We start from the raw sequence: 18787 nt of genomic DNA, 5'->3' as shown, positions 1-18787 counted from the left end.
GGGGGGGGGGGAACAGGCCGTACCATGAGGCAAAAGAAAGGAGCAGAAGCAGCAGAAACGTGTCCACAATCAAAATATTTTTAACCTCTACTGTTCAGAAAGTGGCAACCCTAGGCTTAGGGAACAAGATTTCAGGGAGAAATCTAAATTTTACTAAAAAGGTTGGATCAGCTGTGTGTAGGAAATTAAAACCAAAAATCGCAATCTTTCGAGGAAGGTTTCGCCTTGAATTGCAAAACCTTTTTGAAGACATTCCCTGTGGTACCTAAAAGCACATATTTGTGTTATTAAATTGAATTAAAACTGATCTCAACAATAAAAAAGGGCTCATGCAGGAATACAGATGTTGGCTGACTTTCAGCACTGAAGATCAGACATCTTCTCAAAACCTGTTTACCTTTTATAAACTGACATTTGGGCCAAAAAGAGGACAGTGACTAATGTGTCTGGGAGGAGTAATTCATTTCCTGCTCAGCTTTACAAAGATTTGGTTTCAGTAAAGTGCCACAGATTTTAGAATTCCTCGTTGAAAGGTCGATGTCTAACGAGCCGAACAAACAGTCTACAAAGTGTTGCTCACACATACATGGAGAATCAGGTAATACGTTAATAAAATCTGCAAAAAATTTACACATTATTGTGATGTATTTAAGTTTCTAATTTTCTTTGCCTCTCCCCTTTGTTTATTTTTACTAAACATACTTATTTTGTCTTCATTTCACAATTTATTTTTAATTAAATCACTTTAGACCACACAGGAGTCTTTATTTCTGTTTTCTTTTACTTTTTCGGACTGTTTTTTATTATTTCTGTAGGTTTAACAGCTCAGTTATGTCACTCTGAGGGCTTTCAAAGTGAATTATTAGGAATGCAAAACATTGCAACACAGACAAAAAATAAATTGCTGCAATTTATCTTTAGTTCTTTTGCTCAAGCCAAGTTAGATACCATATCCTGGACAGTCGCATTAAAATGAATTTAATCTTGACCTTTTGTTACTTTTAGTGTAAAGGTAATTTTTAGCTAAATAGACTGTTGAGAGACTGGTGGGATTTCCAGAAAATCAGTAAAGGTCAGTGTTGCCTTGCGTACATGTTTCCCTTTGCTAGTGAAGCAAAAACAAAACCATGTGGACGCTCCTTCACGTCTTCATATTTTATATATTTACTGCATCCCAAAGACCATCAGTCAGTTTCAGAAAAACACCCTCAGAGGTCCATGGGCACAGTCACTCTGAGCTCCTCTTGGCAGTAATATAGTAGACGGATAGATACTTGTACATCATCAGTAGTACTGATATTTAATCACAAATCACTTCCAGCAATAGTCGTTTAAACAAATTAACCTTAGCTTAGCATGTCTTATGAAAAAACATTTACTTACTTTCCAATGTTTTCTGGAAGAACCTGCAAAGAGATATCGTTGATGGTCAGGCATGTTAGGTTATGAAGCTCTGGAAAGGTTTGAGGTAACCTGGAAGAGAGAGGACAGTGTGAGAATAAAAGAATTCACAGCTAATGTCTGAATCTAACATGCAGATGATCATTACACTAAGATTTAGCAGATGGAGAAAATAAAAGCCTTTGAGATGCATGTGTTGCTGTACATGTAAACCTCTAATTCTCTGCTGGTTAGGAGTCTCACACAAACTGCCCAGCATAAATATGAAGCACTTTTATTAACCAACTAAAGATTGCATATATAAATACAACTTGTGTGGCTGAAATAAATTTGATTTGCCATCAAGCTAAAAACCTACAAGTCATTTAATCCAATAAAAGTAAACCCTTATTATTCCTGTGCTCATATGAAGTTGTTCAGATGATATCTTTCTCTAATCAAACCTATTCTCCAGCCATATCCTGAATCCTAATTGTTGCAAAGAGTACAAACTGGAACTTGAATGTTTTCATCCTCTTCAGATTAACTAAAAAGGAGATCATGTGTGTTTAAACCCAGAGTTGAACAGAGACCTCTTTAACTGCTGTTAAATAAGGTTTTTTTACTATCAGGGGCTAAGATAACTGCAATATCTGACCAAAAGAGTGACGCACAGGAGGAATATTTGGTTACTTCTGTGGAAAAAGGTGATGTGTGTGTTTATGTGTAAAACCCATCTAACAGAAAATGTTTTGTTGTACCAATCACTGCTGCCACACAACTCCAAACACTGCACAGCCATATGGTGACACTCATGCCGAGGTGTAAATTACACTTGATCTCACCCAGAAAAAAAAGCATACAATGCACAACCTGCACCCTATCGAGTGTAGAAGTTGTTTAAACTGTGACCACACCAACAGGGATTAAAGAAAACAATCAAAATGTTGGATATATACATTTCTCTTACAAAACAAACAACCTTATCTAATATTGTTACAATACATATTCCTTCCTGTTATTATAAATAAGGCTTTTCTTTGAAAATCCTGTGGAATATTTTGTTTTGTGTCGGTTAATCACCTCGTTAATGGATTACCACTGAAATCTGCCACTTGGAGGGATATGCAATTCGAAATGGACTCTGGAATATCCATAATATCTGAATAAAAGAAAAAGGCAAATGTTGATGTTATAAAACAGATGTAATGTGTTTGAGAAAGCAGTAAAGATGATATAAAATGCTGTTTTCAAATAAAGAACGGTGTAATGAAATGTAATGATAAAATTCATGTGTTTTATTCCCCATTTCTACCACAGACCCAGGGCCACCTGTGGAAAACAAACAGGAGGTAGGACATTTGGACGTTCTCACGTTGTCAAAAAGCAAACCTGACTAACCAGAGGAGGCTGTAAATCACTGTCCTGGCTGCTGTCAATAATCTGCCCTTTAAAACTACACAGTAACCAACTTTAATAAACTTATCTTGTACAGAATGACAAACGGTGTGAGGAGAAAAGGAAGATGGGCAGATAACATATGTAGCGTCCTGCCAGAAGTCAGGTCAAGATTTTTGTTAACCTGATATCTTTGCCATACCAGTTGGACAGAATAACCTGCCTGAGAAAGGCCCACAAACTTGAAATTTAAATTCAGTTTCCAGTTTGACAGCTCTGAACAGCCATACAGATGGAGGCTAATGCAAACCAGTCTTTGTTTTTATGCTTGTTTGTTGCATCGGCTTCACAAACGAGGAGCAAACCTGTCAAAGTGATTCATTTACCAAATTCAGCCTGGTTGCTCAATTCAGTACGTTCAGGCAGACACACAGAAACAGAAACACAGTCGCACGTGTTACAGAACTCCTGCCGTTTTCCTCTCTTACCATTTCGAGACACATCCAGCTCCACCAGCTGCATAAAGTTGGCAATGTCCGCCGGAAGTCTATGGATCTCATTGTCACTTAGGCCAAGTTTTCGGAGTTTCACCAGTTGGAAAAATGGCTGAAAGTAAAAAGAAGGAAAGAAAACCTGTATGAACAGTAAAAATTAACTTTTAACAACACTTTAGACATTGTGAACTGTAAACTCCAAGAGTAAATTTACCAGAAGATATTATCATTAACAGTGACTTCATCTTTGGTCCATGTTTCTGTTTTATATAAAATCCATAAATGCACCAGAAACACAAAACCAAAGTGACTATAAAAACTTCCTTTTAGTGAGTCACTGTAATACATCAGCTTTACTTGTTGTTTTAAAATAAGTCAGAAAAATGACAGGACATCTAACTAAAAAAGACAGAAGCTCCCATCATTTTTATTCCTGTGTTTATTTTTTGGGGTTTTTTTTTAACAGCAACACAAAACAATATTTGCGTTGTACCAAACATAGTCAAATGCTTCTTTTTACCTCTAGTCAGAGGCAAAGACCGAGAAGCTGAGATTGCACAAATAAAAGATAAAAATCAGCTGCGACAAGGCAAAAACTTCGGAGAACTGAACACAATTAAACACAGTAAAACAGAAGAAAAAGGTTAAGAAACAACTGCATGAATAATAAACTAAAGCAAAAATGAATCAGACATTAAACCTCCTTCGACATCAGTGACTAAAAATCCATTTTCTGCAACCAGCACCAATCTCAACCTGCATCTTTCTCAAACTAAATATAAAACACACTGTTGCCCAATAAATGCTGTCGTGTTGTTCTGGGGGGGGGATCCAGATTGATTAGTCACTGAAAAGTTGCCGTCGATGACAAGAACGGGCAGAGACGTGCACGTGTTGTGGTACATCAGGTAGGGAACCACGCTCCCCCAGGTTCCCTTAATGTTCTGACAGGAAATGAAGAAGTCATGAATTTCCCTGCAGGGCATTACGTTTTCTCAGCTCTGCTGGTTGGAAGGTGTTTCAACTAGCCGTAAGGGCTTATTCCCGAATGCTCAAACGCTACACTTCATATTTATTTAAGAATTACCATTTAATATGTTTATGCTTTGATAAAATTTCCCTTTTATACAAGATTAAACAAGTTTGTTCTCCATTTTCATGCACAGATCTGTTCTGTGTTTTACCACAAGCTGGATGCTCTGAATATTTTAGGGGACGTGGGGCTTTTAAAACGTTTAAGTGATCAGTTAATTACTGCAAAAGTGAAAAAGTTAAGGCTGCTATAAAAACTAGACAGCCGTTCCTTTTCTGTCTCCATTTGTTCAGCTCCACACAGACAAGCGTCTGATTAAAATTTAAACGTTCAAGCTTTAAAATCTAACCCACTTATTAAGTCTGTTACTGTATAAATTTCTGAAAATGATTTAACTATTTTACCAAAAGTGTTCCCTGCTGCCTTCAATGTAGAACTGGCTGCTTAGTTTAAGTATGAAAGCAAAAGCAAAAGTGTGCAATATTTCTAAACTGAATCACCAACATGATATTTTCTACCTGTCACCGAGTGAACACCAGCTGTATGAGCTGTATGAGCTGTATGAGCTGTATTTCTCATTACCCATTAGCCATTTTCACATACAGATATAACATGCGCACAATAAATACAGCCTGGGTCCAAAAGTCAAACTCCACCCTGTTGCAAACTGCACGCCGTTCCAACATCCTAAGACAACTTAAACAGCCTCTAAGCCATCATTTAAAAGAAACCTGTATGCTGTGTTTGTCTGGGCTTTTGAATCTTAGCCACTTTAATTACACTTTCACGTTTCATTCAAAACCATTGTGGGCGCAGCGACTGTGTGCTTAACCAGTCTATCTACCACAGGTAAAAGGCTCAGAATGCCTTTCTTGCCAAACTCATTAAAAACGCTTCCAGAAAACTGCTTTTGGGTGGAACAGATCAGATCAGATCGGATCAGATTGGATCTGCTGCTTCAGGACATGGCAGCCACAGTCAGAATCCGTGTCAAAGGATTCAAAGACTTGTAACTCAAGAAAAACCGAGGACAAAAAGACGAATCACAAAAACAAATGACTGAATTGGCTCCTGTGGTCTCGACAGCTGTTGGCTTCAAAAACAATGTCGTGCTTTGAGATTCCTGCAAACTGACAGCAAACCTGTTCTTCCTGTTAGTGTCGCCCGCACCTCGCAACAAACAGCCGAGCATGTGAGGCGCAGAAAAACCAAAACAGGGCCCGTCAGGAATACACTACCCACTTTCTCAAGTCCTGAGTCAGTGTTTGCATCGTGGGTTTCACCTTCAGCTCTGTTTGCTTAAGCTGAAGTCGTCAGAGCAAGGAGGATATTTGTGCAGTAAGCCCAACTTAGCTCCGTTTACATCTCTTCAACTTGAGAGGGGAAAAAAAATCTGTTTTTTGGCTTAACTTATGCAATATTTAATGGTTTGAAGGGGGGAAAAGTCACACAATCAGCAACACTTCCCATTGACTTTAATGAGAACCAGGCATAAGTTGGAAACATCGATGTTTGACGATTCATACAGCTGATTACACATTTCACAGCAAGGTAACAAGCAGACTACGTGCACTTTTACATACAGTATTATATATCACAGCCTGTGCTTGAGTTAAAACTGTCCCAAGCATGTGTCACTCGACAGCGTGCTCTACCTTCAGAACACGCTCAGTTTGGCCACCACCGTCCTGCTCCGACTCGCAGCACCACATTTTTTACCACTTCACTCAGGTCATAAACTCTGCAGCTTCCTGTCTGAAACAGGATATCGTTCCACCTCTCTATCTCCACTATCACCGGGCGGGGAACTTCTACAAAGGCTACAAGTTCTACAAAACAGACATGAAATGATCAAATGTATATATTTGACGCCATCTTAGAAGTTTTAAAAGCACCAATAAAATATGCACATGTAAAGAACTAACTGTTTGTTTGTATTATTTGTGCTTAAAAGGGTTTGAATGCCTAAATATAAAAAAGGTAAACAGCACAGTTTACACCTCAAGTTGACTTTTTTTTTTTAACAAAAAGTTATTTTAATTAATTCTAAATGATAAAAATCAGTTGTAGTAGTCTAAAAAATATCTTGATTTACGAATAATCTGTTTTATTGGCTACAAATTATTGAAAAATTGACCTAAATCAACTTATGTCAATATGTTTTCTTCAGTCGGAAGTCTTACAGTTCTTACATTTAGATAAAAGCATGAAACACTTGGTAATATTTTATTTTTATTTATTTTTTTGTCCTTTGGATGAGAAGTGAAACATCTTCAAGAAACGAGAAGCTCAGTTGTCCTTGAATTATCCTTTTAGAAAATGCCCAAATCCATCTTAAAACTGTGTCAAAATAATACTGCCTCTATTAACTGAGTAAATACTTAAATATGTAAGAATTTGTTGAACTTTTGAAAGTATTCAAAGCTGTTTAATTTAGTGGTTAAAAGCTTTTTGTCTTGGCGTTTCACCTAAGCTGGAAACAGTAGAGACTGCATTCATTTTTCAGCTGGTTAAACTGGCAGAAGCATTTCTGCAACCAGCTAGTCTCATATGTGTCTATTTATTACGATTAACGTCTTAATTTGAGTGCTTTTAACAATTGCTATTGAGAAACCAAAGCAAATGAAAGACGCATAATAGCCAAGAAAACTTACACAAAGAAACACAAGAGTATTTGCCAATTCAGTCCACTGCTTGAATACAAATAATATATAAAGTGTAAATGCCTGTTACATGTTTTATGTGCTGATTGTAGGTTGTTACCCATAGTACCCAATAGGGGCGCTGTAGTTTGGTTTATGTTGAGTTAGTGCCTTCATTTAAACAGTAGAATAAGAGGAAGTGTCGCTAGCCTCCTGTCAGTCAGCACTTTGGGCTGAAATATCCCACGGACAAGAGGAAGAGGAGGATATTCTTCATCTTAATAACTCTGGACTGTAGCGCACATTCTTCAGAGCAGGCTAAAGGTAGCGCGACACGGACTTTACCGCCATAAACTTTGCAGCCCTCGGATAGCGGAGCGAGGTACATGTTTAAAGCTCTATTGTGAAGTTAGCGTTATTATTATATGTTCATGTTTTGTGTCAAACAACAGCACTTAAGCAAATGTATTTTATTTTCTTTTAGTTTTCACGGTGTATTCGAAGCGCGGTGTATTCAGTGCAAAAACTTGGTCTCAAAGGAAGTAAAACAAGTCTACTGCACTCGTCGAAACTCTCCGTGTTTTCTTGGGTCTGAGGGACTGCTACACTGACAGAGAAGTGAATGACTGGGGGAGAGTGAAAATGAACATGAACATGAACATGAGACAAAAACGAAAAGTACAACCAAACAAAACAAAAACCAAAGAACTAAAATCAAAATAAAACAAAAACAAAACCTAGAAAAAAGCCAAATCACCACACATTCAGCTGATCAGTCTTTTTTGAAGAACTTTCATTGTCTTTCTTTGACTTCAGCAGTTTTTTGATGTTTATTATATTCTTTCATAAACTCTGTATTGAATAATTACTGTAATGTCAACCTTTGGTCAATAAAACAAAATGATATTACAGTTAAAACAATTACATGAAAAGAAAAGAGTTGACTGTTTCTGCTTGAAGTTGCTGTATTGGTTTAAGTATTTGTAGATTTGGATTGAATAAATTAAATGGATTTTCATGTCCTTGTTTTTTGTTTTTTTTTTTAAATTCCACAGCAGATGTGTGCTGTTTATCATCAATGATTGGGGTGTTTTGAGGCATTTAGCTTTAAAAAGAAAAGTTTTTTCATGCTCAGAAAGTATTTTTGATTGCAGTCTCTTTTTTGCTGCATTTTTTTTCCCATACATTTGCATTTACAGATTTATACAATGGTAGAATTTTGTTTAGGATGCCTTCAGGACGCCTCCCTGGTGAGGTGTTCCGGGCACGTCCCACCGGGAGGAGGCCCAGAGGAAGACCCAGGACACGCTGGAGGGACTATGTTTCCCGGCTGGCCTGGGAACGCCTTGGAGTTCCCCCGGAGGAGCTGGCCCAAGTGGCTGGGGAGAGGGAAGTCTGGGTCTCCCTACTTAAGCTGCTACCCCAGTGACCCGACCCCAGATAAGCGGAAGATGGATGGATGGATGGATGGATGGATGGATGGATGGATGGATGGATGGATGGATGGATGGATGGATGGATGGATGGATGGATGGATGGATGGATGGATGGATGGATGGATGGATGGATGGATGGATGGATGGATGGATGGATGGATGGATGGATGGATGGATAGAATTTTGGAGGTCTGATCCATGCTTTATAGAAGGGCTTCCCAAACCTTTTAGCTTCCCACCCACAAAATGATAGTGACAAAGGTTTGTGAACCCATCTGTTGCCAGATTAAGTGCACAAAAATGACTAAAACCACTATTAAACCAGGGCATAATGTCAATACAGTCTTATCATCAACATGTCATATAAAGCACCCTGGGGTCTTGGCTCCAACTTCAAGAACTACTGTTTTATAGGCAATTTCAGCTTATCTAATTATGACTACTCATTCATTCTGATTTACCTTAGTTTCAGACTCCGTAGTCCAGTTGTTAGTAATCGTTCATTAGTCACTGTTTCAAAAATGCATGTTTAGGTTGAGATGAACTGTTCTAGAAAAAGGACTTCTCTGGCTCTAATATAAAACCTTGTTTGGGAAACAGCCTCATAGATTCCATGTAAAATTCATCAGCGCACCTTGTTTTGTTTTCAAATAGCTACTAATAATGCATATTCAAATATATTGTTTACACTGGTAGCCTATCCAGCCTGTTCTCTCAGCAGGCAGATTCCTCATGACTCAGTTCATGTTCATCACCATTCTCAGCAGAGGATTGGGTTATTTGCTACTTAAAGGCTACAAAGCCAATTAAGGGTTTATTTGATTGCATGAGCAGATTGACTTTTAATGTCTTTAACAATAATGTTTAATTTTTCCTCTTCTAACAACTCTTGAAAAAGAACCAGTAATGTGGCCATTTTCTTGGCAACACATGCATAACAAGAGATTTTGTAATGGTTTTAAGCATTTTACCTTTTCTTTATTTAGGAACACAGTTCTATGCTTTCTTTCATCATAGATTTAAAGATATTTACTTAAAAACAATGCCTGTAACTATAACAATATAAATCTACCTAGCTAAGTGGTAACATTGTGTAACACCAAGAACACACTGCTCACTCCAACATGGATTTTGATCACTAGCTAAATGTCCTAGAGCTGCCTTTGTTTGAAAACAAAGTCTATTAATATTTTTGTATGGATCAGTTCCAGTTTGAAGACATCATAGACTACCAATAATCAAAGTACACATCAGTTAGGAACAAACTTCAGAGAGATCGTCAGAAACAAAGATCACTTGTCACTGTGTCATGAGTGATTTGAGTGTTTTTTTTATTTTTATGTGTTATTTTAGTTGGATTGATGGTTTAATTGCAGCTAATGATTCAGCTGTTTCAGAGGACAAGGGTTTCCTAAACCAGGAATTAGACTTTTGTTTTTTAGATTTTTTTTCTTTCCAAAGCATATAAATGATAAGTAGAAAACAATGTAAAGTAAAAATATTACAGCTGTCCATCTCTTTATAGAGGAGAGAAAATATTAACTTCATTGTGGTTAGCTGTATTTTTTTCCTCTTTTTTGTAATGTTTGTTTTTGTTTTTTTAAGTCATTCATCTATTTTCTCTGAAAGTGATGTCAATGAGCTTGCAATTCTTTTTTAAATATATTGTTATATTTTTTTCTATTTTAAGTGAACTTTGAGTTTCACACATGGTGTTGCATCCAACCTCATCATTTTTATTTTTTTTACACCAGTTTTATGTGGAATTATGTGGTTATTTGCAAGTGCAAATACAAGCAGAGGCAGTTAGATGAAGCACATTCAGTGCAGCAGGAATCTAACATTTCTTCCCGGATTACTGTGTGATGCAAAGTTGACCATAATGTAAAGGTTTATGAAATAGCTTTGGCACAAATTCAATGAGATTTTGAGTTGTTTTCTAAATGTGACAATTTACTTTACTGTTAGCCCAGGTCAGAAAAGCTATTAGCTCATCAGTCTAGTACGAATTAACTGTATTTCTCCAATATGGGGTTTTCAAAGATTTTTCTACATTAGATAAGATACACTATATTGTCAAAAGTATTTGCTTGCTTTCCTTCACACACATATAAACTTGAGTGAAATCACATTCTTAATCCATATGGTTTAATATGATGTTGGCCCACCCTTTGTTGGTACAACAATTTCAACTCTTCTGGGAAGGTTTTCTACAGGTTTAGTACTGTGTTTATGGAAATTGTTAACCATTTTTTTCCAAAAGCGCATTTGTGAGATCAGACACTGATCTTGGAGGAGAAGGCCTGACTTGCAGTCTTTGTTCTAATTCACTCCAAAGGTGTTCTATCAGGTTGAGGTCAGGACTCTGTGCAGGCCAGTCAAGTTCTTCCACACCAAACTCCCTCATCCATGTCTTTATGGCCCTTCTTTGTGGACTGGTCATGTTGGAAAAGAATGGGTCATCCCCAAAATGTTTCCACAAAGTTGGGTGTATGAAATTGTTCAAAATGTCTTGGTATGCTGAAGCATTAAGAGTTCCTTTCACTGGGACTAAACGGCTGAGCCCAACTCCTGAAAAACAAGCCCACACCATGATCCTCCCTCCACCAAACTTTACACTTGTCACAATGCAGTCAGACAAGTACTGTTCTCCTGAAACCACCAAACCCAGACTCGTGTATCAGATTGCCAGACATAGAAGCCTGATTCGTTACTCCAGAGAACACGTCTCGACTGCTCTAGAGTCCAGTGGCAGCGTGCTTTACACTACTGTATCTGACGCTTTGCATTGCAGTTGGTGATGGAAGGCTTGGATGCAGCTGCTCGGACATGGAAAACCATTCCATGAAGCTCTCTACGCTGTTGTTGAGCTAATCTGAAGGCCACATGACCTTTAGAGGTCTGTAGCCATTGAGTCTGCAGAACGTTGGTGATGTTTGTGCACTATGCACCTCAGCATCTGCAAAGCCCATTCTGTGATTTTCACTTCCATGCTGGACTTCACTGAGCTCCTGAGAGTGACCCATTCTTTCACAAATGTTTGTAGAAGCAGTCTGCATACATAGGTGCTTGATATACACCTGTGGCCACGGAAATGATTGGAACACCTGAACTCAGTGATCTGGATTTGAAATACTTTGGACAATATAGTGTAATAATTACACAAAAGCTTTCTATGTAATCCCACTTCAAAAGATCTAAGGTACATCATTAAGTACTTACATTTTGATTATGGGTGTGCTTAGCTAAAACCTCTTGGATTTAAAAATAAAGCTTAACAAAAAAGCAATTAGTTTTAAGACTTCAGGCCTATTATTCTGTTGTAAATCATGGTTGTTTATAGTCAGCCTATTTGCATAAACACATTTTTTCATCACTGTTTTATCATTTAACAATAAATCCTTGTTTAACTCTGCACATCATTTTTGTCATTTTCGACATGTTTAACTGGGATTTTAGGATTTGATGAATGTGTCAAAACAGTTTTTCTATAACTGTGTACAATTATCTAGTTTTGGGAGTAAACTAGGTACTGCAAACAGTTAAACAATCTTCTACCACTGCACTCTGTTTTACACATGAGAATGTTACAATGACTATATTGACATACTAAGTTAGTGAAAAGCATGTCACACTGATTTCAGTCTCTTAAGACAGATGATTCCGTAGTACAAAGATGATTTGTATTTGAATTTCTAGTAAGAGTAGCACGATAGTTTATGCTAAACAGATAAATTTGTGCTACATAACTAAATTTAGCGGAAACACATTTGTGAAAATATTTTATGATAGAAGCAGCTGCTGTTATTTATATTAAAGTGATTTACTTGAACAATATCTTTCTGATTACAGTGTTTCTTTTATTGGGATTGTGAAGGAAAATCAAATCCTTTTAATGAAAAAAGTAAAGTATTGTCAAAGTTAGACATTATTCTCATACTTTTGAATTACTGAGTAATCTAACCAATTTTATTTGCAAAATAATAAAGCGAAAATGCAGAAATATGTCTAAGGTTTAGTAAAACAGATTACATTTATCTATTGACTTCTTCCATGTTTCATCACCTGTAGTGCACTATCCTATATTCACCCAACTGTTTTCATAGAATGATTTACATAAAGGGGATAGATATCTTATTGTAATTTATTACATTAAGATATTATTTTACATTAAATTTTAAGTAGTTCATTTAGAACATGTGGCTATTATTTTCTTTGGGTGTTATATACTCTGAGAAAAAATTCATACTGTCACACTTGAAGAATCTGACATTGCGTAAGTGTTGCAAGATTTGTCTGTAAAACTCTAAATTTATTGGAAAAAAAACAACATGGGTTTCAGGAAGAAGGATGGAGTCAGATGGTTGTCAGAGAAGCAGGAATGAAAGGGTTTATTGGTGAGTTTTAGGAAGTGTGACATCTCATGGGAACAAACCGTTGAGGAGGTGTGCAACCTCAATCCCAGAGGAAAGTCCTTGGCAGAGATAGTATCTGGGGTGGACGAGAAAGGTGACAGCTCTTCCTGACCCTTTTCTCACTCTGGCATCATTCCTTCCTGTTCACTGATCAGAGGGGCAGAGTAGCGATATGTTGGAGCTACTGAGGAGAAGCCAGTGACATAGTACACGAATCACTTCATATTAACATTTTATGTTTATCATCTATTTTGACTTCTTCAAGAGGAATATTCTGAACACATTTTTGCCAAATTCCACCCTTCATATTTAATCTCAGAAGAACTGTTTTCTTCCATTTTTCCACCTTTAGACACCCTTCAATGACACACACTGCAGTGTAAAATATTAGCTTGGACGTGGGTGGACTTTCCAGGTCTTGGTGAGGTCTTAAAGTGCATAATAACAGTCAAAGGTTTAGAATTTTTTGAAGGGATGCAAATTGCCCACTGCCAGAATGTTAAAGTAATATCACCTTATGATAAGGGACAGAATTATAGCTATTTTTGTTAAACCTTGTAACTAATATGTGGGTTCCCATGTGATCTCTCACAAGTTTGATAAAAAAGCCATTCAGTGGTTTATGAGACAAACAGGGTTGGCACCAACAGTTAATGCCAACGTTTTGAGCAAACATGTGCAATGTGTTGTGCTTTAAGTGTGTGTTGTTAATTAGTTTCAACTACTACCAAGATCATTTGTCTATGGTGGCCATCTTGGATTAAGTTGATTTCAAAAGATAATCTAGATGTACATCCAGTGATTACTTTCTGAAAGTTTCATTAAAATCTGTCCAGTGGTTCATGAAATGTTTTCTTAACAGACAGAAAGAGTTGACTCCAATAGTTAACAGCAAGGTTTTAAGAACAAATTGTAGTATTATTTGGGGATGGCTCTTAGCTATTACCACACCACATTCTAGCTCAAGATCTGTAAAATTGTTTGGCGCACACATTCAGATACAGTCAAAAACATTATCTTGCCTTTTGCCTTCTGACAATAATAAAGTAGCTCCCCAATACACATGATAAAGAGGGAAGAGTTTTGAGCAGGCACAAAATTTTTAGGCATTGTTTATCATTGTAATGGCAGCATATTGAAGTCCTGGGTGGAGCATGGGAAGGCAATGGTGGTAGAGTATTCAAAATGTGGGGACTGCACTCACTTGTATGTCCTGATTGTTGGGAAGACTGACTCATGTTTTGGCTATTTTTTGTTTCACTGACCATGACATGGTCAGTGAAACAAACTGGTGCACATACGTATGATACATGTGGTCATAGTGTCATACTAGTGTAGCATAATCTAGTGCATATGAGCTGCATCCTGATATGGTCTGAGAGTGCCTGTAAAGCACCTCAGGGAGGTGGAAAATAGCAGGGAAAACCTGGTACTATGTTCTAAGAGTGTAGCGGCTTCATGAGCACCTTCACACTGAAGTAGGTTTTCTAAATTTGCTGCAATCCAGCCACATTCTAATAGATCATGGAGGGTAGAGTGGGGTTGTCATCAAGTGTGAAGGGGGCCTTAATGAAATGCAAAATCGTTGCTTTCCCCTGATGATGCTGCATTTCCATTGCCCTTTACTTCAGTGTCTCAGCCACTAGCTCTTAGATGAGGTAGGCAAAGTTGACTCAAAATGCTCCCATACCTCTCTCCTCGTATCCAAATCTCTAATCTCACACCAACTTGTCTTGTCCTTATTTTGGCATCATTTACCTGAGCTCTTGCAATTTCTCTTCTCAGTACTTTGCTTCTACATTTTGTCTGTCCCTGTGAGCCAAATTGCTTCTGTGGACTAATCTTACACTTCTGTAGAAACACGGCCAACAATCCTTTTGTATTGGCAGCTGAACAAACTTTGGGTCATTAAATCAAATTAGAGCACTTTAGCCACGTCTTGGGGCCACACAGCTTTCCAGTGAACTCCGTGTCACTTCATAGTTGTCCTAAGTGTAGTGGCCACATCTAAACAGACATTTAGATGACCATTAGGAGGAACGTCAGCGTCACTTCTTTACCACCCTCTTCATCATTCTGTAATGTGTTCTTTCTACAATGACAACAACAAGAAGACAGAAAATATATTGTGGTATCCATGGAGCCTAAAAAATCAGTCTTTGATCCTCAAAATCAGTAATATGTTAACCAACAAATGAGGTTATTACCTTTTATATATTATCCATTTAGTTCAAAATAATTATATTTTTAGGTGAAAGTTACAAGCAGCAAGAGAGAAAGATAATCCTAATTTTTTTATTGTTTTTATTGTTTGAATTATTTGAAAAAAGATATTAAACTTTTCATACCCTTATGGCAAGACTCAGTTTTAATATTTGCCTTCTGAAACAACTTCCTCTCATACAAAGCCCATCTATGGGATGTCTATATCAATATCTGCAGCAAACTGGCAATCGGAGCCTGCTTGTTGAGACCTCAGTTAGAGCCTGCCACAGGAATTTCAGTTCCTAGGCAATATGTTAAGAATGGAGCGTCTAAAACAAGTATCTTTTTGTACCATAACTAATGTACCAGCTTATGCATATTCATTGCTGGATTCTACACAGGGAAATTGCTTGTATGTCTGTATTGTTTTACATTTGTGCTGGTAGCTGGAAGGTAATGATAATGGCACAAGCGACCTTTAAAACTAAAGACTGTAAAATTACACTGAACATAGTTTGTCGTTTCAGTACCACCTAGCAAACTTATTACACGGTGAGGCGCCACTTCGATTGCTGAGACATTGTAAACCTATCACAGTGAGTCACATTTTTACAGTTAAATGTGCATTGATCAGCTACAAAGTTAAAGCCACAAATTGAATACATTTGTCTTGTGTTGGCAAAATAGTTTTGCTTTGACCTGCAAAGGCAGGAACTTTAAGGTCTAATCTACACTACTCTGGATATTTTTTAAACAGTTTTTTTTTTTCTGTTTATACTTTAATCTTTGTTTACACAATTCTAACAAAAATGCCAAAATATCCATGCTATGCTAGATGCCAAAAAAATTACCACATAAACAACATATCAAAATACAAAAAAAACAAACAAAAAAAAAAACATTCTTTAGCTTGGCTTAAAGATTCCCCAAAAATAAATGTAGTTCATTTTATCCTTTTCTTTGATAATATTTACAATTTCCTCTCAGTTATTAACCTTTTCAGCACAACGCTTAATAGCAACTGGAGCAAGATTTTAATTAAAGTGCAGAAGTCACTAGGTTTTGGCAGTGGCAGCCCCGAGTCTCTGTAACAACCTCCCACTTTAGACTTACACTGAAGAGTCTATACATTATTTTACATTCCGTATAAAAACTCACCATTTTTACAATTTGAGTTCAGCTTGAGTCCCATCAGGTCTTTTATGTTGTCCTTAGGATGTTTTAGTCTATTTTATTGTATTTTTTCCTTTTTTATGTTTGATTTTATTGTATTCATTTTTATTGATGGTTTTTACTGTTGGTTTTTTACTAACTTGTGAAGCACTTTGGTCAACCTTGTTGTTTTTAAACATGCCACAGAAATAAAATTGACATTGACAAGACAAATTGACACAGACAAAATGAATTAAAAATTAACAAGATATAAACAGCTCCAATGCCGTATTATTTTATAGGTTACAAAGTGATAGTAGGCATGTGTGAAACAGGCTGATATGCCATTCAGACGCTCCATAGTTTGAGTCCATGCAGATACACCAAAATGCCATGTTTTTAAAAATCTCCACTATGAAAAGTATTCAGAAAAATCTCAGTGTTTCTTACTAAAAATGTTGTTTGTGTGGATGTGAGGCAGAAACCCAGATGAAAGTGGGCTTGTGTTTTTAAACCTATCTTCTCTAGTGTAACCTGGGCCTAAAAGACCTCTCAAAATATTATGTAGTATCAGGTACCAGAATATTTGATATTTCACTGAGATTAAAATCACCAGATATACATTTTACTTTAAAATAAAATTAACAATTTTATTTTTTTTTTATTTTTTGTTGTTGTTAGAAAATTCACTTTTATTTCCACAATAAAATGTTAGGAAAAAAAACATACAAATCTTAAAAGAATGTCCACTGCTGTACCAAACAAGGCATTTTCTTTAAACAAACCCACCTGTACATAAATGGCATCATTTCCACATTGTCTAACAAATCGTTCTCAGACTGGTACCTTTCAACCCACAAAATAATAGTGACAGACCTGTATCCCTGACTATCATTGGTTGAAGTATGCAAAGACCAGTTCAAAAAGAGTGCAATGGCACTTACAGTCTAAGCAATTAGCAACTCCAATATTATTTATTTGAACAGTAATAGCAAAAATATGCTATGAGCAGTCATTTTGAATATGAGTTTAATTTATCTAAAGACCCCTAAATTGAAGTTGTATAACCCACATTGGGGCCATGACTCTGGCTTTTATAACCATAACACTTAAGATTTGAAGCAACATCTCTTTTTGTGTGTTGCTTTTTCCATCAATGTACACTGTTTTCTGTCATAAAAGTGGTATTTTTGAAATGTTTGGTATTTTCTGTTTTTTACAAAGACCTGAAGAAAATATAAAAGTCAAATTAATTGATGTCAAGCCTCACTTGACACCCACTCGGAACCTTTACTTGACGAACTGCCTGTTTCTAATGAAGAATTTCCAAATATTATTTTTTGTGTTTGTGAAGATTTATCTGAAGGCCTTAGGGTTACACATCACAGTCATGTCCCGACCGCACCCAATAGCCAAAAACAAATTTTACTTCCTGTTGTCTTTCCCCAGTAATTTTTACTTGACCTCATTTTAAAAACATCACAAATTTAAGGAAAAGTAATACGAAAAAAATCATTATGACTGGGGAAAAGATGACCTTGTTGCAATGAGAATTCAAATAAACTCGCTCTGAATTGTGATGTGGATCTGCAGCCCTGAAACTACAGCTGCCTGAAATGTACTTCACAAAAAAGCATTTAGTGGTTTCCTTAATCTGTTTTTTTCCCCCACAATATTGTTTTATGAAAGCTTTCTTACATGCATCATAATAAAAATATAATGCAAAGCAGAGAAAAAAAGGCATACAGTTTCACTCTGAAATTCCCTATGGGTATTTTTCTCACCCTCTTTCAACTTCTCTTAACCTCTTTTAAATTTAGCCTCTTGTATTTCAGAGTTCATGATTATTCATTAAATGGCATTTTTATCACCCTGTCAATTATGAGTTTTCTGTGATAAAAAATGTTTAATACTATTTATCCTTAAAAATAACAATAACCTGGTTGACAAGATTTTGATGTGAATGATTGATAGAGACGGACTTACAATAAATAAAGCATAGCTAATTTGGCTTACAAATTTGTGTGATAAATATTTCTAGCAATAAATGAAAAAAAAAATACAAAATTTAACTAGTTTGATGGTTATAATATACTCCTGATCAGAGCAGGATTAAAGATGGTGTGGGCCCCTGGGCTAAAGCTACTTTTGGGGCTCTGTCAACATTTATCTAACACATACAAATTACTGTGCTGATTATGTGCACATTAACTTTTTAGGTTTCTAGTCACACAAAACAGAGCTGCTTTTAGTTTTATTATAATCTCTAAAGTTTGAAGTCCAGAAAAAAAATATATCTAACATCGAAAGTTATGAGAAAGTCTGTCCTGTCAGAGGTTACTTTTTTAATTAGCCACTGATACACAAACCACAAGTGACTCTGAATTGTTTCTGTATTTAAACAAAAAAAAATAAAGTATACCTTTTTCATAGACCAAATCATTTTAATGTGTCATGGCAAAAAAACAGAAAAGGTCAAGATATACATAGAATAACAGCAAGGCAATTAATAAGCAACACTGCAACAAATAAAGCAGCATGAACATTTCATAGTAATGTTAAAAGAAAATGTCACACATACAGTTTTGGTAAAAATGCAGACCTGACTTAATGAAACATAATAGTATTGTCT

General features: G+C 36.4%; 1 protein-coding gene across 1 annotated transcript; it reads right to left on the bottom strand.

Moving 5' to 3' along the window:
• Positions 1-7: 7 nt before the first annotated feature.
• Positions 8-4258, bottom strand: LOC108233824 (leucine-rich repeat-containing protein 1-like). Its single transcript, XM_037979190.1, has 4 exons — positions 4121-4258; positions 3267-3426; positions 2464-2542; positions 8-1473 (listed from the first exon to the last, which is right to left on the bottom strand). The coding sequence occupies exons 1-4, from the start codon at positions 4256-4258 to the stop codon at positions 1380-1382; spliced, it is 471 nt and encodes a 156-aa protein (XP_037835118.1). The 3' UTR covers positions 8-1379.
• Positions 4259-18787: the final 14529 nt, after the last annotated feature.

Source organism: Kryptolebias marmoratus, linkage group LG13, assembly GCF_001649575.2.
Source record: "Kryptolebias marmoratus isolate JLee-2015 linkage group LG13, ASM164957v2, whole genome shotgun sequence".
NCBI classification, from domain to species: domain Eukaryota; kingdom Metazoa; phylum Chordata; class Actinopteri; order Cyprinodontiformes; family Rivulidae; genus Kryptolebias; species Kryptolebias marmoratus.
Note: the sequence above shows the minus strand (reverse complement) of the source record. Positions and strands in the feature narration are given on the sequence as shown.

Coding starts and splice junctions, on each gene's coding strand:
- LOC108233824 (XM_037979190.1), bottom strand. CDS start 4,258: ATGCCCTGCAGGGAAATTCATGACTTCTTCATTTCCTGTCAGAACATT. Junction 2,543..3,266: donor GCTGGATGTGTCTCGAAATG/GTAAGAGAGGAA, acceptor TCTTTTATTCAG/ATATTATGGATATTCCAGAG. Junction 1,474..2,463: donor AGTGGTAATCCATTAACGAG/GTGATTAACCGA, acceptor TCTCTCTTCCAG/GTTACCTCAAACCTTTCCAG.